This window comes from Danio aesculapii, chromosome 19 (assembly GCF_903798145.1).
Source record: "Danio aesculapii chromosome 19, fDanAes4.1, whole genome shotgun sequence".
In the NCBI taxonomy this organism is placed as follows: domain Eukaryota; kingdom Metazoa; phylum Chordata; class Actinopteri; order Cypriniformes; family Danionidae; genus Danio; species Danio aesculapii.
The window spans coordinates 3,840,260-3,866,218 of record NC_079453.1 but is presented as its reverse complement, the minus strand read 5'-3'; the positions used below and the strand labels follow the sequence as shown (position 1 = coordinate 3,866,218).

At 41.5% G+C, this 25,959-nt stretch overlaps 3 protein-coding genes across 3 annotated transcripts; all 3 read left to right on the top strand.

Annotated features, from left to right (window-relative positions):
• Positions 1-2,040: 2,040 nt before the first annotated feature.
• On the top strand, positions 2,041-15,423 carry si:ch211-133n4.7 (C-type lectin domain family 4 member F). Its single transcript, XM_056480208.1, has 8 exons — positions 2,041-2,110; positions 3,750-3,826; positions 5,787-5,915; positions 6,004-6,051; positions 14,643-14,714; positions 14,843-14,905; positions 15,027-15,089; positions 15,215-15,423. Exons 2-8 carry the CDS (start codon positions 3,751-3,753, stop codon positions 15,421-15,423), a joined length of 660 nt encoding a protein of 219 aa, XP_056336183.1. The 5' UTR covers positions 2,041-2,110; position 3,750.
• A 72-nt stretch (positions 15,424-15,495) lies between these two features.
• LOC130247175 (alpha-N-acetylgalactosamine-specific lectin-like) lies at positions 15,496-19,854 on the top strand. Its single transcript, XM_056480381.1, has 2 exons — positions 15,496-15,604; positions 18,961-19,854. The coding sequence occupies exons 1-2, from the start codon at positions 15,510-15,512 to the stop codon at positions 19,127-19,129; spliced, it is 264 nt and encodes an 87-aa protein (XP_056336356.1). The 5' UTR covers positions 15,496-15,509; the 3' UTR covers positions 19,130-19,854.
• A 1,861-nt stretch (positions 19,855-21,715) lies between these two features.
• LOC130247027 (endonuclease domain-containing 1 protein) lies at positions 21,716-23,401 on the top strand. Its single transcript, XM_056480207.1, has 3 exons — positions 21,716-21,752; positions 22,366-22,709; positions 22,880-23,401. The coding sequence occupies exons 1-3, from the start codon at positions 21,716-21,718 to the stop codon at positions 23,399-23,401; spliced, it is 903 nt and encodes a 300-aa protein (XP_056336182.1).
• Positions 23,402-25,959: the final 2,558 nt, after the last annotated feature.

The following is a 25,959-nucleotide window of genomic DNA, read 5'->3' as shown; positions in this document are numbered from 1 at the left end:
CTCTCTGCCATCCACAATGGACCCACATCAGTTTGCCTACCGTGGCAACAGGAGCACAGAAGATGCTGTCTCCATAGCACTGCACTCTGTACTCACTCACCTGGACAATAAAAACACTTATGCACGAATGCTGTTTGTTGACTTCAGCTCAGCATTCAACACTGTCATACCCTCTAAGTTACTGATCAAACTCAGAGACCTGGATATCGACACGTCTCTCTGCAACTGGGTTATGGACTTTCTGACTAACAGACCTCAGAATGTTAGATCAGGCCACATCTGCTCCACCACCGTCACACTCAACACTGGTGTACCACAGGGCTGCGTGCTGAGCCCCTTCCTCTACTCCCTTTTTACCATCAACTGTAGGCCTGTGAACAGATCCAACACCATCATCAAATTTGCAGATGACACCACAGTGATTGGTCTAATCAGCAATAATAATGAGACTGCCTACAGGGAGGAGATACAGCATTTGGCCACTTGGTGCACCGACAATAATCTGCTCCTTAACACCAATAAGACCAAGGAGCTCATTGTGGACTTCAGGAAGGGACGAACAGGCTCGCATGATCCCATCCACATTAATGGGATGGCCATTGAGCCTGTCTCATTCTTCAAGTTCGTGGGGACCCACATCTCAAAGGACCTTTCCTGGACCAAAAACACCTCCAGCCTGGTCAAGAAGGCTCACCAGCGCCTATTCTTCTTGAGGCAACTTAAGAAGAACCAGCTTTCATCAGCCGTCTTGGTGAACTTCTACCGCTGCACAATAGAAAGCATCCTGACCAACTGCGTCACAGTCTGGTATGGAAGCTGCTCTGTTGCTCAGCGTAAGGCACTGCAGCGGGTGGTGAAAACTGCCCAACGCATCACAGGGACTACACTGCCAGCCATTGAGGACATCCAGAAGAAACACTGTCTGCGCCGAGCACGCAGTATTCTTAAGGACACGTCTCACCCTGCTCACAGACTGTTTTCTCTCCTGCCTTCCGGCAGGCGCTTCAGGCTCCCCCGGACAAAAACCAGCAGACTGAGGAACAGCTTTTTCCCCAGAGCTGTCTCCCTTTTGAACTCTGCCCCTCACTGACTCTTTTGCCCCCCCAATACACTCCCCTCCACATTCCTCTAACTTATACTCCTCACATTCACTGCACTATTTAACATTTGCACATTTAAAGTTTGCACACATTCATTGCACTGATTCATTTACTTGAACTGTACATACCCACTGCACATGGACATTTGTAATTATGTTTATCTATCTGCCACTCCTGATTATTAATAGCATCCTGTACATATATTCATTTATTGTCAATCTGTTCATAGCTAATACAACCTGTATATAATGTTGATAGTACATCCATCTGTAAATTTTACCATAGTTTTTCTATAACTGCACTTTATAACTTATACCTGTATCCTGCACTTGCTGCTATTGCACTGCTGGTTATACCTAAACTGCATTTCGTTGCCTTGTACTTGTACATGTGTAATGACAATAAAGTTGAATCTAATCTAATCTAATCTTATCTAATGTATTATATTTGAGTTCATATACTTAATATTAAAAAAGCATCAACTTTGTATAGTTCGTCCACACTGGGATGCTTTTGTCATCCTGATTATTGGAGAACACAAAACATTTTCTATTTTTTTTATCGTTCAGAGATGACCATGTATGGCACATACTCAACCTGACTTTGCAACTTTTTTGTCTATATTAATAAGAGTGGCACGTTATGGCACTCTCCCACTGAACATAATATCTTTCATTTTCACGGAACAGATTCAGTGTATGAATTGTCTGAATTCAACCTTTCAACAGTTGCTTCAAGCGAGAACTGCTCTCGGTACAAAGCTAAAACTGGCTATTAGTATAGGCGTCACAGGGTCAGACGTTAACATGCCAATTATAAAAATGTGTAAAGCTGTGTAGTTGCCATGTGACTTCCTCGGAGTAAATTAAGTGTTCAAGAAACTGTAAAAGATTCTATTGATTCTGTCTATAAGAAAGAAATACATTTTAGGAGACTTCCTTATTTTCAACCAGCACTCAAGTCTCAGTGAACACAACTTCAAGTGAAAACATACATTTCTCAGCACAAAGGTAAGTGATGTACTGTATGGATTCATTTCTATTTTAATGACTAAGCTGGTTTTCTTCATTCAGTTATCACAAATAGCTTACTTTATTATTACCATCAATTTTTTCTTTTTTTTACATTGACATCACAATTAAATTAAACAGACCTGATCAAAATAATTGAGTCCTTCAGACTTGTTTGGGGCTGTTCACACCAGGGGCCTCATGTATCAACACTGGTTTCTTGCTCAAAGTTGGATTTACTAACGATGAAATGAACGTGAGAATGTGCGTTGGTCCGTGCCAACTTCGTGTCTGGCGTACGTGTATTTCTTGTGTTTCTCCAGTCTGCCTCCGATAGGAGCACCTGCAATTCACATTCTGTGAAGTTTCTCTGTTTGCTTGCTTTTGCCATTGCTTTTTTATTTGGTTTTGCCAAAGTAGAGTCATTACCATATTTATACAGGGGAAGAGGCAGGCAGGGGTTTTGCGCTCGTGCACGTGTGCTCAGTTTCACGTTAATTTAGATGTACAAAGAGAATATGCGTGGGATTCCACGTACACAGTGTTTCCGCAGCGTTTCGCAGTGTTTACTGTGCGTACGCAATGTTTTAGTATGAATTCAACGCAAGTCTTCGTACATGAGGCTCCTAGTCACTTTAAGCATTTTTTTCTTAACGGTTGGCAGGCAAATTCGAGTCAATCCAACCACTTGAAGAGGTGGTTTGGCAGGTGATCCAGACAAAACTGGATAGGTCTAAATGCATCTGCACTGTAAAATATATCTGTTTCTGAATGTTATAATTCACAAGTGTTTTCTATTTACAGTTGTGAATCGTATTATAGAATGTTGATCTCTGCTCTGTTGACTTTTGATGTTTAAAAAAGTGACTTTTATTGACATTTTAGAAGTTTGAAAAAATTATATAATGTACTAATAATATGGAGAGATATAAGTCTGTAAAATAAAAGAAAACGTACTGGCAGTTTAATACAAGGTTTTGTAGCATAATGTACAAAACCAACCCAGACAATATATCCCTTTAAACTATTAAAAATTTTTATAAAGGCACTTTTCTAACTTTTCAAAGTTAAAAGTTCCTCCCTTTTCTAAAGGGGGAGCTCTCGAGACCTACCTGATCTCGGATCTCCTGATATGCTTATCGACCGGGCGGGAGCCCTGGGCTCAAATATCTCCGAGCTCAGGGTTCTCTCCCGGGACAGCATGCCAAACCTGCTTTATACGCCAAGCATATCTAAGTGGGAACTCTTGAAAGTGTGATTGTTGAAATTTTAAAAACAAACATGAGAGAGCACACATGTTACAGATTATATTGGACCATCAGATATAACCGTGCAAATTCAATAACTGGTTTGTTGATGGTTTGTGGTGTGGTTTTTAAATTTAACTATTATATATGTTAAGTTGTATGATCTGCCGTAGATTGTGTGGTAAAGAGGTTTTAAGAGGAAGTACATTTTAATCTATTTATTTGGCATGCTTTTGACACTATCTTTGGTCTTCACTGAAACATAAATACTTGTACTCAAACTGTAGTTGCAAGATTTTCTGTCTGGACTTACTAACGTCCTGCCTCTACTAAGATTGCCATTTATTGTGATTGTCTTATTCTCAACCCTTTCAAACTGTGCTTAAATTTAGAATGGGTTCAATCTATGAAAATTCCACATTCATCCCTTCAACAGTTGCTTCAAATGAAAACATCTCTCAGCACAAAGGTAAATCTGGCTGCAATGTTCACATTTTACAGGAATTAGCTTTTTAATTATCAAATACTGGTTCTCAGCATTCAGTAGTTATGTGTTTGGTATGCTTTTGTCTTAAACATGTATGTCAAGTATGCTTAAAGCCAAAAATAAGGCACTGTGCAAAGAAGTGTGAAGTTCACCATGCGACTTCCTGTGAGAAAATTAAATGTTCAAGATACGGTGAAACCATTCACAGTACATGTATACAAATTTACAGTATACGTGCCACTTTCAAGAAATCTGTCACAATCAGCAGCTATCTAGTAGTTGCAGATCACTGGAGAACTACAAATCTCATCATGTACCTCTCACACACACCAGTTCCAGTTCCGCTAGCGACAAGGCTTGCTGTCCCCTCTATTAACAATATTATCTCTCTGAATCCCCTGAATGGCGGGTGCCAGATCCCTGTGAATTCCCCGAATGGTGGGTGCCAAATTCTCCCAAATTCCCCAAACGGCGAGCACTAGATCTCGTTGAATATCCCGAATGGCGGGTGCCAGATCCTCCCGAATTCCCCAAATAGCAGGCACCAGATCCCTCTGAATGCCTCGAATGGCATGCGCCAGATCCCTCGGAACCCACTGAATGGCCAGAGCCGCCACCTGAGTTCAACAAATTGCTACCAGAGCCACTACCTGAGTCCCAGGAATGGCGACCAGTGACTTCCCAGTGTCGCCAGGGCCATGTAACACTCCAGTGCCGCCAGAGCCATGTGATTTTCCAGTGCCACCAGAGCCATGTGAACCTCCAGAGCCATGTAAAATCACAGTGCTGCCCAAGCCAAGTGACCCTTCAGTGCCGCCAGAGCCATGTGACTTAACAGGGCTGCCTGAATTCCAAGAATAGCCATTGCCAAAGCTACAGATACCAGAACCGTGGATGTAGTTCTCTGATCCACTAGTGACTCCTGACCCTAAGCCTCCTGACCCACTTGGGTTGTCTGAACTGCCAGTGCCTCCTGGCCTACAACCTCTTGACCCACTGGGGTAGTCTAAACCGCCAGTGCCCCCCATTCACTGGGGTTGTCTGAACTGCCAGTGCCTTCTGACCCACTGGGGTTGTCTGAACCAGCCTGTTAAACCATTGGGGTTGTCTAAACTGCCAGTGCCTCCTGATCCTAAGCCTCCTGATCCACTGGGGTTGTCTGAACTGCTAGTGTCTCCTGACCCAGAGCCTCCTGACCCACTGGTGTTGTCTGAATAACCAGTGCCTCTTGATCCTAAGCCTCCTGATCCACTGGGGTTGTCTGAACTGCTAGTGTCTCCTGACCCAGAGCCTCCTGACCCACTGGGGTTGTCTGAATCACCAGTGCCTCCTGATCCTAAGCCTCCTGATTCACTGGGGTTGTCTGAACTGCCAGTGCCTCCTGACCCACTGGGGTTGCCTGAACTCTCAGAACCTCCTGATCCACTGGGGTTGTCTGACCCGCCAGTGCCTGCTAAACCAGGCCCCTCAGAACTGCAGAAGTGCCATGCTCCAGGCCCTCTGCATCACCACGCTCCAGGCCCTCGGAGCATCTGGATGCCAGTCCTAAAGAGGGTGTTCTTACACGATCAGCAGCAATCTAGCAGTTGCAGATTTCTGGAGAACTACAAATCCCATCGTGCAGCTTACACACACACACACCAGTCCCTGTTCTCTCCCTGATTGCACACACACAGCTGGAAGCTCATGATAGACTGATTACCAGGACTATAAATACACCCCACATTCCCACACACACTGAGACTTGTTATCCTGTAGCATTATGAAGTGTTTTCCTTTTGTCTACTCTTTCAGTGCATGTTGACTCTCACCTTGTATTTGTTGATGCTGTTTGCCGTTTGTACTGATCTCTTTGCCAAATGTAAATTCATGGTAGATCCAGAAGGAAATACTGTACTGTTTTTATGGTTAGGAAATAAATAATTTAAATTTACAACCACAGGCAACTCCAGCAATGAGCAAGAAAGTGAGAGGGAAGTCAATACTGCAAAGCGGTCTAAAGTTCTTTTGATTGTTTTCTCTGTGTCTCTGGTTTTTGCTGTTGGAGGTCTCTGTGTTCTAGGCACACTGTGTGAGTAAAACTCATATCTACAGTATACAGTATAATGGACATGTAGATTTATCAGTGATTTCACTGCTTGCAATCTGTTTATATTTAGATACATGGGCTTCAATGCAACTGTCTGCCCAGGAAACTACCAGCATGTGTGAGTAAACCATTTTACAATAACTCTCAAATGTTTTAGATTATATTTTTGTTTGTTTTAAATGCCAGTCCTGTTGTTTTTTTGTTTTTTGTTTTTGGTGTTTATGGATCTGTTATGAGATCTGTTTCAATAAGGAGGTTCAACCAACTCTGAGTTTAAACTTTAACTTTGAGCGTTGAACTTTTTATTACATTGTAAAAATTAGGGATGCACCAATCCCGATACTTGGCTTGGATATCTGTTCGATACTGCATATTTTTGCTGGATTAGGTATCGGCCAGCTGGTACTGATCCAAATCCAATCTTGCGCGTGCGCTATATTCTGTGTAATTTATAAGCCAACAAAGCCACAAAGGTAGACTATTACAAGGCACTGGAAAGTTGTCATATAGGCCTACTATATCCCAAATGTTCTGAAGCCATTCTATAGTTTAATGTGAAGTACAGATGAATATTCAAGTGGTTAAATTCATGTTCAGTTCAGCGCTTTCGTCTTCTGCGCCTGTCAATCATTCTCCATTCATTCACAATTAAAACTGCGTGTCGCGTTCATGACAACACGAGAAACTTTCTCCAAGACTCTGCATTAAATGGGTTTATTTTGACCCGTAACATAGAGTTTATTGCTGTTCCTAAGTCTGAGTCTGTTAGATCAGCAGATCGCATTCGCAACACTGAAGTAAAGAGGGTTATTACCTGCTCTTCACACACAAAGTAGGCCTACCTGAAACTTTAAATTAGAAAAGGCTCAATAATACATTGGACAGATCCTCAACGCACTGATTTCTTCCCTTTATGCTCCTGTTTTGAAAGTGTCTGCAGATATTGGAAGGCTGCGCACTAGTGATGTGCGGATGGTGGTTATATCTGCGGGCACTGTGGATAATCCGTGGGTCAGGCGGGTCGGGTAATTAAAAAATACATTATGATTAATTGCGGGTTGGTTGCGGGTGGATGTAGCGGGACATGGCAGAGGACCAGCGAAAAAGCAGAGAGTGGGCTTTGCAGAATGGGAAGATATGAGACTGTCACGATTGCAGGTTTGTGCGCTTTCCGGAGCGTCTGTTTTGTCACGTGGGTTTGTTTTGTTTTGGTTGTCTACGTGTATTTGTTATGGTCACGTGTCATGCCGATACTCAGCTGTTTTGATTAGCTCGACAGCTGAGGTTCATTTGTGGGTCTATATCTGGGCTACAGTTCTATGTTTCCTTGTCAGTTCGTTGTGTTTGCTCATGTATGTCTGTCTGTGCTCAGGACTGTGAGGAGTGTCTGCTGGACCTGATTATCGTCTGTCTGTCTCCCGGTTGCTACCACCCTTACCCCTCGTTCTCTCACTCATTTTTCCCTGTCCTGTCTGGTTATTTTGACTGTGTCAAATAAACATTTTTTACTTGCACTTTGGATCCTTCCCCCGTATCTTATACGTAACAAAACGAACTGACCTGAATATGGATCCAGCGAGTATATCACAGATCTCGGATTTCGTCTCGCTCAGCAATGCCAGGATTGATCGGCAGGATGAGGCTTTGGCTACCACCGCACAGGCCATTCAGACTTTGGTCGGCCAAGTGTCTCTGCTTACCACTCAGGTCCAGCAGCTGGTTACTGGAGCGGCACAAGTTGCAGCTGTACCAGCTCCAGAAGTTCTACCAGCACCAGTGGTTGCCAACCGTGCTGTCGAACCTCGCCTTCCTCCCCCGACCTGTTATTCTGGAGAGCCTCACTTGTGTCGGTCCTTCCTGTCTAAATGTTCCTTGTATATAACGTTGCAACCGTCACTATTTTCCACGGAGCAGTCTAAGGTTGCCTTCGTCATAACTCTCCTTTCGGGAAAGGCGGCTCTGTGGGGGACCACAGCCTGGGAACAAAAGCTGCCATGTTGTGCTTCGTTTGAACTGTTCTCTAAGGAACTCAAGAAGGTTTTTGATCGGGCCGCTTCCGGGAGAGAGGCCGCCCGAGTCCTCGCTGAGCTCCGGCAGGGGAGTCGGAGCGTGGCGGATTACTCGATCGAGTTCCGGACCTTGGCCGCTGAATGCGGCTGGAACATGGAGGCACAGTGGGACATGTTCCTGCATGGTTTGTCTGATCGTCTGCAGGACGAGATCTATACATTGGAACTCCCTAAGACTCTGGACGAACTAGTAGATCTGGCTATCCGAGTGGATACCAGACTACTTCGCCGAGAGAATCGCATGCAGCACGGGAGACATTCGGATCCAGTCTCGGACCCTCTGGTTTTGGCTGCGGCGGCGGAAGTGGGAGGTGTTGACCCGGAACCCATGCAGGTGGGCAGATCCCGCCTGTCCGTGCAGGAGAAGCGGCGACGGAGAAATGAGGGACTCTGCCTCTACTGTGGTGGCGCTGGACACCGCGTGAATTCTTGTCCAGTAAAAGACAACACCCATCAGTAGGTAAGAGGTTACTGATGGGTGAAATCAGTCTGAATAAACCCTCTGCGGCGACTACATTACTGCCCGCTACCTTATCTTGGGGTTCCGGAACCCAGAACACCCATGCCCTTATTGATTCCGGGGCAGAGGGGAATTTCATTGACTCTAGTTTTGCTTTCAGTTTAAAACTTCCGGTTATCGCTCTTTCACAACCTATTTCTGTACGCGCCCTCAGCGGGATTTCTCTTCCCACAATCACTCACTCTACCAAACCCATAAAGCTTATTACATCCGGAAATCATGTTGAACACATACCATTTCTTTTAACAGACTGTTCTAACACACCGGTGGTTTTAGGGCATCCTTGGTTGGTGCTCCATAAACCTCATATCAATTGGGGCCTTAATACAATATTTTCGTGGAGTGAGAACTGTCATGAGTGTTGTCTTTCGTCTGCTCGTTCTGCTGTGTCTTGTTCTGTGTTTCAGGAGGAGCGCATGGACCTGTCAAACGTGCCCAGTGAGTACCTTGACCTGAAGAGAGTGTTCAGTAAGTCTCGGGCTGCTTCTCTGCCTCCTCATCGTCCCTATGACTGTGCTATAGATTTGTTGCCAGGTACATCTCCGCCTAAAGGCAAGTTATACTCTCTTTCCATTCCTGAGAGGGAGGCCATGGAGAAATACATTTCTGATTCTCTAGCGGCTAAGATCATTCGCCCTTCTTCTTCACCGGCGGGGGCGGGGTTCTTTTTCGTGAAAAAGAAAGATGGGTCTCTTCGACCTTGCATTGATTATCGAGGGCTGAACAACATCACGGTGAAGAATACATATCCTTTGCCGCTGATGTCTTCAGCATTCGAGCGTCTGCAAGGGGCATCTTTTTTCACGAAATTAGATCTCCGCAACGCATATCATTTGGTTCGCATTAAGCAGGGTCATGAATGGAAAACTGCATTTAATACCCCCAGGGGTCATTTTGAATATTGTGTTCTCCCTTTTGGACTTTCCAACGCCCCCGCAGTTTTCCAAGCACTCGTTAATGATGTGTTGCGAGATATGATAGATCAGTTTATTTATGTCTACCTGGATGACATTCTGATTTTTTCCCGTTCTCTCCAGGAACATGTGCAGCACGTCAGGCGAGTGCTTCAGAGGCTGCTAGAGAATGGGCTTTTTGTCAAGGCGGAGAAATGCGTGTTCCATGCACAGTCTGTTCCATTTCTAGGACACATTGTGTCGGTCGAGGGGGTGCGCATGGATCCAGAGAAGATTCAGGCTGTGGTGAATTGGCCAATTCCGGAGTCTCGTAAGGCCCTGCAGAGATTTCTGGGCTTCGCCAATTTTTACCGGCGTTTTATTCGCAATTTCAGCCAGCTCGCCGCCCCTCTGACGTCCTTAACCTCTTCCAAGACTCCCTTCAGGTGGTCGAGTGCAGCACAGGCTGCATTCACAAAATTAAAGGGCCGCTTTGTTTCAGCCCCCATTCTGGTGACTCCTGATCCCTCCCGGCAGTTTGTGGTGGAGGTTGATGCGTCAGAGGTGGGGGTGGGCGCTATCCTGTCCCAGCGTGCATCCTCGGACGACAGAATTCATCCTTGCGCGTTTTTTTCACACCGATTATCTCCCGCAGAACGTAACTACGACATTGGTAATAGGGAGTTGTTGGCTGTCAAACTCGCTTTGGAGGAGTGGCGTCATTGGTTGGAGGGTTCGGGGGTTCCCTTTATCGTTTGGACCGACCATAAGAACCTTGAATACATCAAGTCCGCCAAACGACTTAGCTCCAGGCAGGCTCGGTGGGCATTATTTTTCGGACGTTTCGACTTTACCATCTCTTATCGACCGGGTTCTAAAAACATCAAACCCGATGCGTTATCCCGTCTTTTTGATTTTTCCGAGCGCAATACGACTCTTGAAACCATCGTTCCTCAGAAGATTTGTATTTCTGCGGTAACATGGGAAATCGAGAGCAGGGTTCGCACAGCCCTGGATGGGGTAACGCCCCCGGCCGGATGCCCACCCAGCCGCTTGTTTGTGCCGGAGGAGATTCGGTCTGACGTCATTCGATGGGGGCATTCCTCCAAAGTGGCTTGTCATCCTGGGGTGAGTCGTACTATATTTTTGGTTAAACAGCGATTCTGGTGGCCAGCTATGGCACGGGACATACGTGAGTTTGTTTTGGCCTGTTCTGTTTGTGCTGTTTCTAAGACTTCTAATCGACCTCCCGCTGGACTCCTTCATCCTCTGTCAGTGCCTTCGAGACCCTGGTCGCACATTTCGCTAGATTTTGTCACAGGTCTCCCGCCATCTGGTGGCAATACGGCTGTTTTGACCGTAGTGGACCGGTTCTCGAAGGCCACTCATTTTATTCCTCTGCCCAAATTACCCTCAGCCAGAGAGACAGCGGATGCTGTCATTAATCACGTCTTTCGCATTCATGGCCTCCCGACGGACGTGGTTTCTGACAGGGGGCCTCAGTTTGTCTCTAAATTTTGGAGAGAATTTTGTCGGTTATTGGGGGCGACTGTAAGTCTTTCTTCTGGTTTCCATCCTCAGAGTAACGGACAGACCGAAAGGGCCAACCAAGATCTCGAGCGCATGTTACGTTGTTTGGTTTCCCAGAATCCCACCTCTTGGAGTCAGCAACTCCCTTGGGTGGAGTACGCACACAACTCATTACCAGTGTCTGCCACGGGCCTCTCTCCGTTTCAGTGTAGTTTAGGTTACCAGCCACCAGCTTTTCCCAGTCTGGAATCCGAAGTCGCGGTCCCCTCCGCCCACGCCTTTGTCCAGAGGTGTCGACGCACTTGGAACAGGGCCAGACAGACCCTCCTCCAAGTGGGTGCGCGCACCAAGGCTAAAGCCGATCGCCACCGGTCTAAGCCTCCCGTTTACGTCGTCGGTCAAAAAGTGTGGCTTTCAACCAAGAATATTCCCTTGCGTTCCGTATGTAATAAACTTGCACCTAAATTTATTGGCCCGTTCACTGTCATCAAAATCATTAGTCCGGTGGCAGTCCGCCTCAAACTTCCTCCAACGTACAGGAGAATACATCCCGTGTTTCATGTCTCCAAATTAAAGCCCGTTTTTCATGCGGCCATTAATCCGCCTACACCGGTCCCTCCCCCGCCGCGTCTCGTAGATGGGGAGACCGTTTATTCGGTTAAGCGCATTCTGGATTCGAGACGGAGGGGGCGAGGATTTCAGTACTTGGTGGACTGGGAAGGTTACGGTCCAGAGGAGAGAAGTTGGGTTCCTGCTAGGGACATATTGGATCACTCTCTTATCGATGATTACAATCGCCAGGTAAGCTCTTCTGGGAGCACCAGGAGGTGCTCTTAAGAGGAAGGGTACTGTCACGATTGCAGGTTTGTGCGCTTTCCGGAGCGTCTGTTTTGTCACGTGGGTTTGTTTTGTTTTGGTTGTCTACGTGTATTTGTTATGGTCACGTGTCATGCCGATACTCAGCTGTTTTGATTAGCTCGACAGCTGAGGTTCATTTGTGGGTCTATATCTGGGCTACAGTTCTATGTTTCCTTGTCAGTTCGTTGTGTTTGCTCATGTATGTCTGTCTGTGCTCAGGACTGTGAGGAGTGTCTGCTGGACCTGATTATCGTCTGTATGTCTCCCGGTAGCTACCACACTTACCCCTCGTTCTCTCACTCATTTTTCCCTGTCCTGTCTGGTTATTTTGACTGTGTCAAATAAACATTTTTTACTTGCACTTTGGATCCTTCCCCCGTATCTTATACGTAACAGAGACGCCTGATAATAATGGATGAAGTGCAAGAGTAGCCCACTGTTCAAACTTTCAGTTAGAGGAATCATCAGAGGAAAATCTGCTATCGTTCTGGGAGAAACAAGATCACTTATTTCTACAACGCAGCGCCTTGCGAGGAGAATCTTGTTCATTCCTACAACATGCGGTGCGAGCGAACGCTCAGTTCAGTGCGGCTGGCCGCGTTTTGCCCGAATCCAGGCACAGTAGATGCTATTCTGTTTTTGCACAGTGCGAAGAAAAAGGCCAAGTAAACACAACATAGCTGCCGTCTAGGCTGAAGTGGCACCCTTTTTGTTATCTTGTTCCTGTCTCTGTAAAAGCTAAAATGTCTTATTTTTACTTTCTGTATCTATTTGAAAATGAAGAAAATGTTGTCTAAACACAAACTTTTGTTTTTATAAATAAATGTTCATTTAAAAACGTTTACAATTAACGTATTATTTTACTATCAGAGATGCGCAGATTAAAGCTCACTGAATCTGCTGTTAATATCCACGGTGACCATCCATAGAAGCGACCCGGGCGACAGAATGAAGAGGGCGGCGTCCGTGATAACCGTCCCAATCCTCGCTGTCGGACGCACAATCGCACCCCCATCTCTCATTTTTGCTTTCGTATGAGGGCGGCATGTTCACCTTTTGCCTAGAGCTCCAGTTCAGTTTGCTCCGGCCCTGACGATGACCTATCATGCCTAAAACAAAGAATTAAATGATTAAAGTGACGATCTGGTGCGGGTCGGGTGCAGATAAAAAAATATGAGCGGGCGGGTGGCGGGTGGATGATTAGTTTGAAGCCGCGGATTCAGGTGTCCTTTCAGCTAATCCGCACATCTCTACTGCGCGGTGTCTCAGTGATGCATCAAGCGCTTCATCAAGCGCACCGGCTGCGCAGAAGCGACGTGCTCCGCTCCGTAAAATTATTCTCATAAAGAGTTTCTGTTCTCTCATCCTTCCGACTAAGTTTATTCTTTCGAGGTGAATACGTTCAGTGCTGCTAACAGTTTGTAAAGCCTGGCTCATTGTGGTCAAAGTAGTTGATTAAATTAATACAAGTGAAACTGACGGGTGCGATATGGACTTTCATTATTATTAAGCCTTATATAGGATACTCTTAAACGGAATATTTATTTTTTATTATATATTTATTTATATTAATATTTTATTTAACAGACATTTTTGTCAGTTTGTGCGCTGAAGCATATAAGCGGACCTTGTTTTGAAGTTCACCTCAAATATTCTTTTTTATTTTGTAGATAACTGACCAAAAAATACATTAAAATAACCAACAAATTATACCAAACAAAATTCGTTTCAAAAAGATAATTTTTCAGACAAAAAATAATTTTTCAGACATGCTTTCATCTCACTCACGACGAGTTTCGGCGAGGGTAGGTTCATTAAGCAAAACTGGCCTCAGATGGTTTAGTTCAGTCTGCTTCAAACCTGCAGGAAAATATCAGGCTTTGCTACAAGGCTGGGTATTTTACCAATGATTAGGGTCAATAGTGGTAGCCTATTGCAGATTTCAAAGAAAAATCCTAATATTAAAAAAGGAAACATAAGCTGGACCCCAACAGATCAGATCAATGTCATAATGAATACTCAAATAATGTAGCCAATAGTTTATAGCAAGTATCAGGATCGAATCTGTATCGGTCGATGCTTAGAATTTTGGTATCGGGATCAGATCCAAAAAAATGGTATCGGTGCATCCCTAGCAAAAATGCTGGGTTTCATGCAATTCCTTCATGTTGTCCCAACACAAATCAATTAAGGTAACTTAAGTGTTTTTACAAATTTAAGTGGATTGAACATAAAACAATTAATTTGTCCCAAGAAATGTGCTGATTCAGCTGATTTTAAATAAGTAGTTTGAAAAAGCACCATAAATATTTTTTGAGTATACTTTGACATGGAAAACTGTAAGTTTTGGGCTTAAGTTAGTTCAGTCAACTCTCTGAGTTAAGCATGTGTACCACAACCATGAAAAAAAAAGCCATTATCAATGAAGCTCCGATATAATGTTTTACCATGGCACCCAACAAAAAGATGTCTACATATGAGACAATGTGTGTTTATTATAGATTATTGAACTAAAAGGCTATTTCTTCTGACGGTATTATTTGGGAAATCTTCAAGCTCGCCACTCCAGCAAAATCTTAAAAGAAGACTATCACATGCAGAAGAACTGCTTCACGTGCAGACCCACATCACAAGATGTGTTATATTACAGCATTACGGCAATAAGTTAAGATAGATTATTGTAATGTTAATATCGTTGACACTGCTTTTGTAATGTGTTTCTCTCAGCACTGACAGTATGTTTCATGACTAGATATTAATGCACTCAATACACAGACAGCAACACATTTCATTCACAGTAAAAAAAGAAAAGAATTCTCTTTCACTGTTTTTGTTTCAGCCATGAAGAGACAGATTGAGAAACTTACAGCAAACTACAGCAAAGTTAAAGATGATCTCCACATTAAAGACCGTGAGTTGTGTTTATTTCAGTCAAACCTATTTCATTCAAATGACTTCTTTTTGTTTGATAAATATGAGTGAGTCTTTTAACACATTTCTCTTTATTGTTCTTGTTTTTTTCTTTCTCTCCTTGTTTAGTAATGGTGAAAGAGCTTGCAGCAAATAACAGCAGAGTTAAAGATGATCTCCGCAATAAAAACAGTGAGTTGTGTTACTTTCAAACCACCTTTGGTCAAATGACTTCTTTTTGTATAATAAATATGAGTCTTTTAACTCATTTCTCTTACTTGTTCTGGTTGTGTTTCTCTGTATCTTGTATCAGCCATGGTGAAAGAGCTTACAGCAAACTACAGCAGAGTTAAAGAACAACTGTCCTTTTATGAAGGTGAGCTGATCCTCTTTCATTACGCAGATTTAGACAAAGAGTTCATTAAACAAACATCTGCAATTTATACCTGCAAGAGTGTTTGAAAGAGCTAAAGAATTCATCATTTTCATATGCCTTTTCAGCCTTTAGAGCTTCAAACGGTGATGTAAACATAACAGTTTATCAAGGAAAGCGGTACTTCTTCAGCTCTGATAAACTCAACTGGTCCAGCAGTCGAGCTTTCTGTGCTTCAAGAGGAGCCAATCTGGTCACCATAACCAGCCAATCTGAACAGGCGAGACATTTCGAAGCAGTTGGATGTTCATTGAATCTGAGAACTTTATATGTTTGACATAGTTCACAATGTGTTTTTTTTTTAACTCAAGTTTACAATTTATCCAAAATGTGTATTTCCATTAGGTATTTCTGCATTCTAAAATGAATGAATGGCACTGGATTGGACTCAATGATCTGGAGACTGAAGGACGTTGGGTTTGGGTGAACAACCAGACCCTCGATGACACCAAAGTAAAGTAAGAACTCTGACTGCACTTGTTTAATTATCAACGCAACAAACATGAATGTATGAAAATAGATATAACTGTTGGAATATTTTTCACTATCATTAGAATAATTTAACAAGAATAATGTAAGGCTTGATGCTTACACTGCTATTCTAAACCAATAATCGGAAACAGACCGCAGTTGAAGGATGGTGTGTTTAATCAATTATTTATCTGTCTCCATTATAATTATTCTGACTCCATTAAAGTTGCTATCATCATTGATAAACAAAAAGAATCTCAATGCCTTAGAGCAGGTAAAGTCGTTTATAAAGTTATATGTTTAAATATACAGACAGTAGAATGAAACAAACTAACATACTGTATAGAGAAACTTAGCTGTAACATGCTGTGTATTAAAGAAACTGCCTTTGTTAGCATATGAGGCTACGCACTGGTGTGCGGGATACGCAGAGTAAAAGCTACTCTCCCTGTTCAACAGTTACCTTTCCTTCTCATACCCTGAGCAAAGCATTGTCAAACATGAGTGAAATACCAACCCCCAAAACCAGATGAACAAACTGTAGGGTAGGGGTGGGCGATGTGACCTAAAATTAATATCACGGTATTTTTCATCTTTTGAACGGTGACGGTATAATATCATGGTATTACTTTCAATAGCAAAATAATATACATCTCAAGGAAGAACGGACAAAAGAAAGTCTCACTTCTATCACTCTTTAAAAGTTTCGGTTTGGGTCATTGTAAATGCTCAGTCTCGTTATGAGCTGATCTTCATTTCTCTGTGTTTCTGGAATAAAGCAGGCGAGTCAGCCGCACCAATTTATGAGCAGACAGAGCAGGATTCTCATGATGACCACCGGCGCAATACCGCTCTTTGTTATGAGCCGTAGTTTCAGTGTAAACTTAGTAAAGGTGAGTTTCTTTGGCGATGATGTGTACAGTGTTAGATTTTATATTTAGCGGACATTTGCGCTGAACACGCGGTGAATGCAACGCATCGAGATTCGGGCACCTTCTCCGAAAACACTCGATTGATCTCAGCTGGCGGATCAACATTTACCTCATGTCATGATCGCTGTCATCTGCGGTATTATTATTATTATTATAACTTTAGGTGAGGTTTGCAAACCTGTGCACTTTTCACTCTTCAGCCGTTTGCATTTCCTGCAGTAACAAAAGCTCCCTGTTATCTGACAGCGGGAAGCATTGAGTGACTGACAGCTATATGAACCAATACAGCAGCAGGGTAGAGCGATTCAGCAAGTTTTTAGAGAAAATCAAATCAGATTGCACTACAACCATTATATTCAGACACACAAATGCTCCCAAATATATTATGAGGGCGCATAGATTACATTTCAGGCGCTCATGCGACAAAAATGGTTGCAATTTCGAGCCCTGTAGTATAAGGACATGTATTCAGACCACAACTGAACGTTTGAAGAAAATTGAATGCCTTATTATTTAGAATTAGCTATTATTGATGTAAATGCAGCCGTTCAAGGTGCATAATTGATTTATTATGGTATTGACGGTATTAGAAAATCCATGTCGTGGCGCAATGTCACACCGGTGATGACTATGACACCGGTGTGCCGCCCACCCCTACTGTAGGGCTGGACGATATGGCAAAAATTTATATCACAATATATTTTTTGGACAATATTAAAAAGCCAGGAAAAAGAGCCTCCAGGCTCTTATAAATTTTTTAAATAAAACAGTACAAAAGAATTAATGTTCACTTTTTATTGTAATTAGCCTTTACAAACAAGAAATGTGAAATAAACTATTAAATAAATAAAACTCTCAGACTCTTATTTATATATATATGTTGAAGTTGAAGTCTGAATAATTAGCTCACCGGTTTCATTTTTCCCCCTAATTTCTGTTTAACAGAGAGCAGATTTTCTCAACACATTTCTAATCATAATAGTGTTGATAACCAATTTCTAATTACTGATTTATTTTATCTTCGCCATGATGACAGTAAATAATATTTGACTAGATATTTTTCAAGACACTTCTATACAGCTTAAAGTCACATTTAAAGGCTTAACTAGGTTAATTAGGGTAACTAGGCAGGTTAGGGTAATTAGGAAAGTTATTCTTTAATGATGGTTTGTTCTGTAGACAGTCGGAAAAAAAATTAGCTTAAAGGGGTCAAAAATGTTGTCCTTAAAATGGTGTTTAAAAAATTAATAACTGCTTTTATCCTAGCCAAAATAAAACAAACAAGACTTTCTCCAGAAGAAAAAATATTATCAGACATACTGTGAAAATTTCCTTGCTCTGTTAAACATTATTTGGGAAACATTTAAAAAAGAAACAAAAATTCGAAGGGGGCTAATAATTCTGACTTCAACTGTATATACAAATTTATATCAAAATACTGGAAATGGGTTTAAAAATCATATCACTGTTATTGAAAATAAATCTGATCGCAATATATATTGATATCAAATTCTTGTCCAGCCCTAGCTGAACATGAAAGCAAAGTTGAGGAGAGATACAACAACATACTCTCCTCAGGCCATGACTCAACAATAGTAAATTGTATACTTATTCAGCATATGTTTTATGCAACGGATGCCCCTCCAGCCGCAACCTTATACTGGGAAACACCCATACACACTCATTCACACTCATGGCCAATTTAGTTTATTTACAGTAATTCACCTATAGCACATGTGTCTGGACTGTGTGGGAAACCAGAGCATGCGGAGGAAACCCACGCCAACACGGGCAGAACATGCAAACTCCACTAAGAAATGCCAACTGACCCAGCCAGGGCTCGAACCAGCGATCTTCTTGTTGCGAGGCGATTGTGCTACCCACTGCTCCACCGTGCTGCCTAAATGTAATGTCTAACATTATAATTTGTACAACCCACATTTATTTTTAGTCTCATTTCAATAATTTATGAGTTATTCACTCATAAAACTTCATGTTTCGTTGCTAGATGGATAATTTTTGAAGAGTTATTCAGTGGCATGTTTTTGATGGCTGGTTTAATTGCTGCCTACAACTTTCATTTTGGAGCACATGACGGTGATTTTTATCTGTACCAGAAACATCAGTGGTTTTATTTAAGATATAAACTGTTCTCCCAGTACTTCTGTGTTATTTGACTGTTTTTTTTAATTAAAGACTTGATTCTTATATTTAAGTACAATCAATCAATGTTTCTGTTGATTTCCTCACTACAACGTTGAAGTCATAAACTGTCAAATGACACCAAACATGACAAAATTATATGAAGGAAGATCTCAAGCAGATAACTGCGTGTGGTGAAAAGCCTAATTTTCTACAATATATTTTTGAATGAAAACTTGTACCCTGATTGTCTGTTTCTGCTGTTGAAGGTTTTGGCACAAGATCCAATTTGGGAAAAGTGAACCTGACAACTGGACAGGAGTTGATCCCTCTGGAGAAGACTGTGCTGTTGTTAAAAATGATCTCGACTCTTTAGACAGCTGGCTTGATGTTTCTTGCAAGCGGACATACAAGTTCATCTGCGAAAAGAAGTTTTAACTGGAGCTAATTAATAAGTGGTGTTTTATAAACAAATTTGGGGAGGAGCACGCGCAGAAGTTTCAGTCTCAAATACGTCATTGACAATTATTCTATTATCCAATCAGTTCTTGACCAAACCCCTATATATACCAAAGCTGTCTTACCTGCAGCATCTTACGACTTTAGCATCCCTCCACCACCCCGTCACCTCACCTCTTAAGCATTACAATCCCGGGGGGAGCGTTCTGGGGCCGGGCTAGATACTTCGCTCGAATCCCTATTCCTCTTTGTTTCCTGATAAGAGGAATAACTCGAGTTTGGGTGTCTTCCCCGAGCTCAGAGCCCTCTCCCCAGACAGCACGCCAAATACGCTTTATTCTGAAACTATTGCAAGTGTGAACTCGTGAAATTCTATTTTGCAGAGTAAACTAAACTCCTCTCCTGGATTTGCTTACTCATAAGGTCCTGCCGTATACTTCTACAGTACTAACATGAAAGATTTTTCGCTTTTACACTTTTCTCCTGCTCCCTGCAGCTTTACTGATCTTACTAAAAATGTGTGAGTGTCATATTTAAATAACTATATGCATTTATATAAATTAAAAATAATAACTGTGGCTTAAACGATATTTCATTTGTTTAAAGTATTGCTCAATGTTGTTTAAAATATATGAGAGGGAAAAAACTAACTATTGATAATAAATCCATATAGGTCTGGTTATTGTGCATTTAAAACTCATTCAGTCTACTGAAATCATTCATGTATCCTTTATGTATGATTAATATTCATGCATTAGTGGTAAAGTTGCATAATACAATTGATTTTGAGTTTGATATTGATTTTAAATGGAATAGCAATAAATTATATTTAGTTATGTATTAAATAATTGTGATTAAAGCAACTTGCAAATTAGGAACCTGACAAAATCAGCAATAGAGTAGTAGAGGACGCAGCATTAGTGACCTCTGGAGGAGAAAAGAACTGAGAGAAATGTAGAAAAGCAGAACAGGCATTTCTTTTACTCTTGTATCTTCAGAATGACCTGCACATTTACTGTATTCATTCATAAAGCACACTGGGTTATGTAGTGTTGTACTTTTTTCCCCTTAATAATAAAAACCTTAAATAAAAACTGCATGATGTGTTTACTGTTATCTTTGACTACTATTTAAATTAGTTTGATGATCTGAAATAATGATGTTTGATGATTGTAAGCATCACTCAGACTTTATCTTGCACTCGGTACAGATTACAGTCAATTCATTTTCAAATACAAATCACAATATTACTTTTGTATTATACATTTGTACTATTCATTCATTTGTTTTTGTTCAGTTTAGTCCTTTATTTATCAGGTGTCACCACAGCGGAATGAACCGCCAACTTATTCAGCATATGCTTTATGCAGCAGATGCCCTTCCAGCCGCAATCTAGTACTGAGAAACACCCATACACACTCATTCACACTCATGGCCAATTTAGTTAATCAATTTACCAATAACGCTTGTGTCTGGACTGTGGGGAAAACCGGAGCACCCAAAAGAAACCCACACCGACACGGGGAGAACATGCAAACTCCACACAGAAATGCCAACTGACCCAGCCGGGAATCGGAGAACCAGCTGTGAGGCAACAGTGCTAACTACCGAGCCACCGTGCCATTCACATTTGTACTACTGTATTGATATTAGGTCATATATATCTTTTAATAAATCAACACACAGTTGGTAGACTATTTACCCAAATTCAGTTGGTCACATGATCACAACTATTAAAATTGCAACACAATCTTTACGTGTTTTTTTGTTGTTTTTGTTTCTTTTCAAATTTGTGACGGTTGTCATTTAGGTTTTTTCCTTATTATGGTATAAGCGGTTGTGTGATTGGAAGACAGCTGTCAGCTGATTCAATGTTATTTAGAGCGCCTTGGATGGCGGCTCTCTCTCTCTCTCATTCAATCCTGGTCACGCAGTCAGCATGCAGGTGATTCCGGGTCACGGGGTCATGCTGACTGTGTGTTTGTAGAGAGCGCGCTGCATAGTGATTTGCTTCGTGTCCGTTTTTGTAAAACAATATGAGTTTTTGTGCTAGCTGGTCTTATTCTGAAGGAGTGGCAGTGTTCCTTGAAGTTAGGCGCGGTATTAAAAGTGCGATTTGTACGCTTGTGTTTTGATGCGGACGTCAGTGATGAATAAAGTAAATGAAGTTGTGATAGTCTTGTTGATTCATATGGGAACGCAACTTCCATGAAGAGATATTTCTGGTCTTCAATGGTCATTATGTTTACATGGACAACAATATTCTGAAATGAACATGATTAAGACTAGAGAATACTCTGATTAATTAAAATTCTGAAGACTTGGTGCAGACTTTTTAATCACACTATTACTGTTGTGTAAGACTTTTCACTGCATTTTGCTAGGGGATACACACACAATGACAGTGGTCAAAAGTTTGATGGCCATCAAAAGAACATTATTTGATTTTGAGCAATAATTTGCATCCACGGTTGCTTGTTTGCACGTACAGCATGACAATAATTAACACCAGCTTATATCAAATTGAAAATGCAACACCCAAAACTGAACACGAAAGACGTAGCCATGATATGGGAAATTCTGGAGGAAATTCCCATGGAATGCAAGGATATCTGCCATTAATCTATCTATGTACTATAACATGGAAATGGGAAAACTAAAGCAAGGGTGTGAATTACAGGGTGTTTGGGGGGGATTGACCCCCTTAATCATAGCTTGACCCTCCCTTAAAGATGTCAAACAACATGTATGGGGGTTCAGCCCTCTTAAATAGTAAGAAATAGTTTGCTCTTGTATCTTAAATAATATTAATAATTAAAATAACGGGTGGCATGGTGGCTCAGTGGTTAACACTGCCACCTCACAGCAATAAGTCCGCTGGTTCGAGTCTCGGCTAGGTCAGTTGGCGTTGCCCCTCCATCCCAACCCCCCACCCCCCCCTGTTGGTGTGGGTTTCCTCCGCGTGTTCCATTTAGAGGCTGGTTAAATTCATGCACTGCTGCCACACAACTGGCTTGCAGGCTTGATGAAGTGTCAAAGAATGCTAACACATCAGGATGTGACGTGCAGAAATGCAAGTCTTCTTCTGAGAAGCTCACAGGCTTTAGTGTGCAGGCGTCATTACTATTGTCACACTATATAAATAAATACATCATTCAGTGAGGCTCAGCATTCGATTGCGAGAGCTTTCTATAGCGTTTCTACAACCACTTCAGCTTTATTTTTGACTTGGGATTCACTTCAGCTGAAGATGCGTCTGTTTGTCGTCTGTGCGCTGCTGGTGTTCAGTTTTCCCTTCATCATTACTGAAGTTGTAGATTCATTCAGTAAATGCAGTGAGTTTTTTCTAGAAGGAAAGCCTCCGGTGATTCCTGGCATTCTGAAGGATTCGGTTTCACAGGATAATAACCGCTACAAACTGATTTGTCAACGATACAAGAACGCTTACAGATTTGCTACCGTCTACGATACAACAAATAAGATCCCTGTTTTCTCGGCATACAGATATACTGGGTTCAAGAAAGGAAGGCCACATATTCGATGGATGATCGAGCCACAGGTGATTGTTTCTAATTTAATATTGTATCAGAAATTAACCTAATATTTGTGTCTCAAAAAGTATTTGGCAAGTGATCGATTCATTATATTTTGTACACTGTTGATTACACATTTTATTTATTTCCTTTGAGCGATCAACTTAATATGCATAATTTTGTCTTTGTTGTGCAGCTTGAAACTTCAGGTGTTCAGATGAGTGTACGACATGTTAATCAGGCGTATACAGAAGACTACCGTAAATGGTCTAGACTGGATCGCGGTCACTTATTTCCCAATGGCCATGCAGCGAATAAAGACATTGCTGAATCTACATTCACCCTGACCAATGTTGTACCACAGTATAAAAGCTTTAATGGTGGTAGCTGGAGCCGCATGGAGAACGATGTTAGAGATATAATGGAATCTGACTGCCCAAAAAATCGTCCTGCCTATGTACTGACTGGAGCTGTGGCCAATCAAGAACATTACTTGAATCAAAAAGTTAACGTTCCCACACACATGTGGAACGCATTCTGCTGCTATAATGACAAGACAAACGCATGGGTATCTCGAGCTCACTGGGCTGAAAACAAAGACGAGAGTGAAGATAAAAAGAAGAAAATCCCTGAAAAAACACTGAAGGAATTACTGCAGTTTCTGGAGGAGAAATACAAGTCAGAAGTCACACTGTTCAACAAATGTTTGGATAACTGAGGACAAGCAAAAATTTGTGTTGGTTTTTTATACTCCAGTTTGGATCTACTATAGTAATGCTCTGCAGTTAATAATGACTAAAAGTATATACAAGCTTGTCAAGGTGGAATCATGATGATCGAATTACTGTTGATAATTATGGCAGCTATTTCGTTGACCACTGTATGATGCAAAACAAATAAATGCTTTCAATATGTGCAAAAACTCTACTGAGATATTTATTGTTTCTGTGATATAGACCTTTTTCTTAGAACGCTAAATTACCCATTATGCTTTGCTAGTATGCGCAAGGAGAACTTTAAGAACTTCCGGTCGGTAGCTGATGCGTATAAACAGTCACATTTGGACAGCTTTGAAACAATGGTTTTAATCTTTTATTTCCTTTTAACGTCTTTGAACTAATACTGTTGTTGATCAGCGCCACCTCCTGGACTGGTTATTTTAAAAATGCGATTTAATAGGATGGCATTGATGAGCCGCTGAGCTAACAGCTGACAGGTCGGGAACACACACACACTGTATTTCTGACGGCAGACACGTGAACTTGGAGAACGTTTTTCTCTCACGCTTGAACCATATCTGAGAGATTATAACGGCTTTAACACACACCTTTCAAAGTTGTGTGTCACAAAAATGCTCCATAATCCACTCAAAACACTATTAAAAGCCATTTTCGGAGTGCAAATTACAGCAGGTCGCACACCAGAAGCGCCGCTTGGTGCCGCAGGCAACAGCGCTAACCACTGAGCCACCATGTCGCCTACTTTAATATCTAAATATGATGTTTACTCAACTTCAGCCATCTTACCCAGCTCCCAAAACCAGGACCTCCTTCGCACACCTCAAAACATTATGCAACTGTGAGTGTGCCTTGCACTGGTGAGTGGGCTTGACAAACCACCTGTAGAGAACACACTCTTCCATCTCTCTGACTCTTTAACCAACACTTGCACCAGTTTACACCAGACACTTACTATCACTCCATATCTCTAGAAAAAAAGCATTGTGCATTTCTGAAGTGCGCCTCACACAGGTGAGTGGGGCTGACAAACCACCTGTAGAAGCACATTCTCTCCATATGCATACTAAACTTTAATTAAACTCTGGGGTTTTAAGAGGATGTACATTTGATCTCCTCTGCGATGCTTTTGACAACATCTTTGGTCTTCATTTTGAGAAAATTACATTATTCATAATCAAAAATGATCACTGGTTAGATTTTCAATCTGGACTGACTTTGGAAGTTCCTGCCTATATTAACAACACTGACATTCTTCTGACTTCCTTATTCTTAAAACCCTCAAACAGCAATCAAGTCTCTCTCATTTCTCATCTGTCAGGGTCACAGAATGGGTTCACTCTACAAAAATCCCACATTCATTTATCAAACTGCTTCAAATGAAAACTGCTCTCAGCACAAAGGTAAGGCTCGATGTTATTTGCAGGAATTTCCATTTTAATGATCAAATATTGGTTTTATTCATTCAGCAAATACACATTTGTTATGCTTTTGTCTAAAAGGGCTTAAATTGTATCCAAGATATACAGTGGGGGGGAAAAGGTATTTAGCATGTCATGTTTTTTTCTGGGAAAAAAAATTCTAAAGGTGCTGTCGACATGGAATTGAACCAGTTTTGGTAAAAACTCAAACAATGCAACATAAAAATAATACAAAATAAATAAAAACTGCAATTTTTTATGTGAAATAACAATGAAATGTCACAAAGGGAAAGTGCTGAACTACTGAAATGTATTTAATACTTTATAGAAAAGTCTTTTTAGTGATGGCAGCTTAAAGACACCTCTCATATGGAGAATGAAGTCATTTGCGTTGCTCAGGTGTGAGTTTTCTCTTGGTGTGACCATCAAATCTTGATGGTTCTGTGGGTCTCGTATATCAAATCTGATCTTTATTTTGTATTATCTATTGGATTCGAGTCAGGTGATTGGCTGGGCCATTCTACAGCTTGATTTTCTTTCTTCTGAAAGCTTTTAAGAGTTTCCTCGGCTGTGTTTTGGATCATTATCTTGCTGAAATGTCCACCCTGGTTTACTCTTCATCCTTCTGCTAATGTAGATGTTGGACTGAAGCAGCTGATATTCATTTACACTGAGGAAGAGCAGAGGATTGCTGAAGAACTACTGAGAGATTTCAGCTGCTGGCTGGGCTTTCACTGCCTTTCTACATCTCCCTTTCTTCATGTGTTCAATACTTTCTTCCGGCGTCATTTCATTTTATTACACAGAACTTAATTTGTAAGCTAGTTAATATTGTTTTCCTTAAATATGTGGATGTCTTAGGTTGTTATCAACATCCGGTGAAGATGTTTTCTAAGAAAAATAGTGACATGTTGAATATTTATTTCCCCCACTGTACATTTCATACTATCATGCATCCCTTAGGAAAAAAAAATGTCAACCTTGTCATATAAATGTAAGTATAAAAAATAAATACAGAGACAATAACAGATTATATACATTTTTTGTTAAGACAATGTACTCACTAAAAAGTCAGTATCATAATAACAAATTTTACACAATTCGAAGAAGTTAAGACT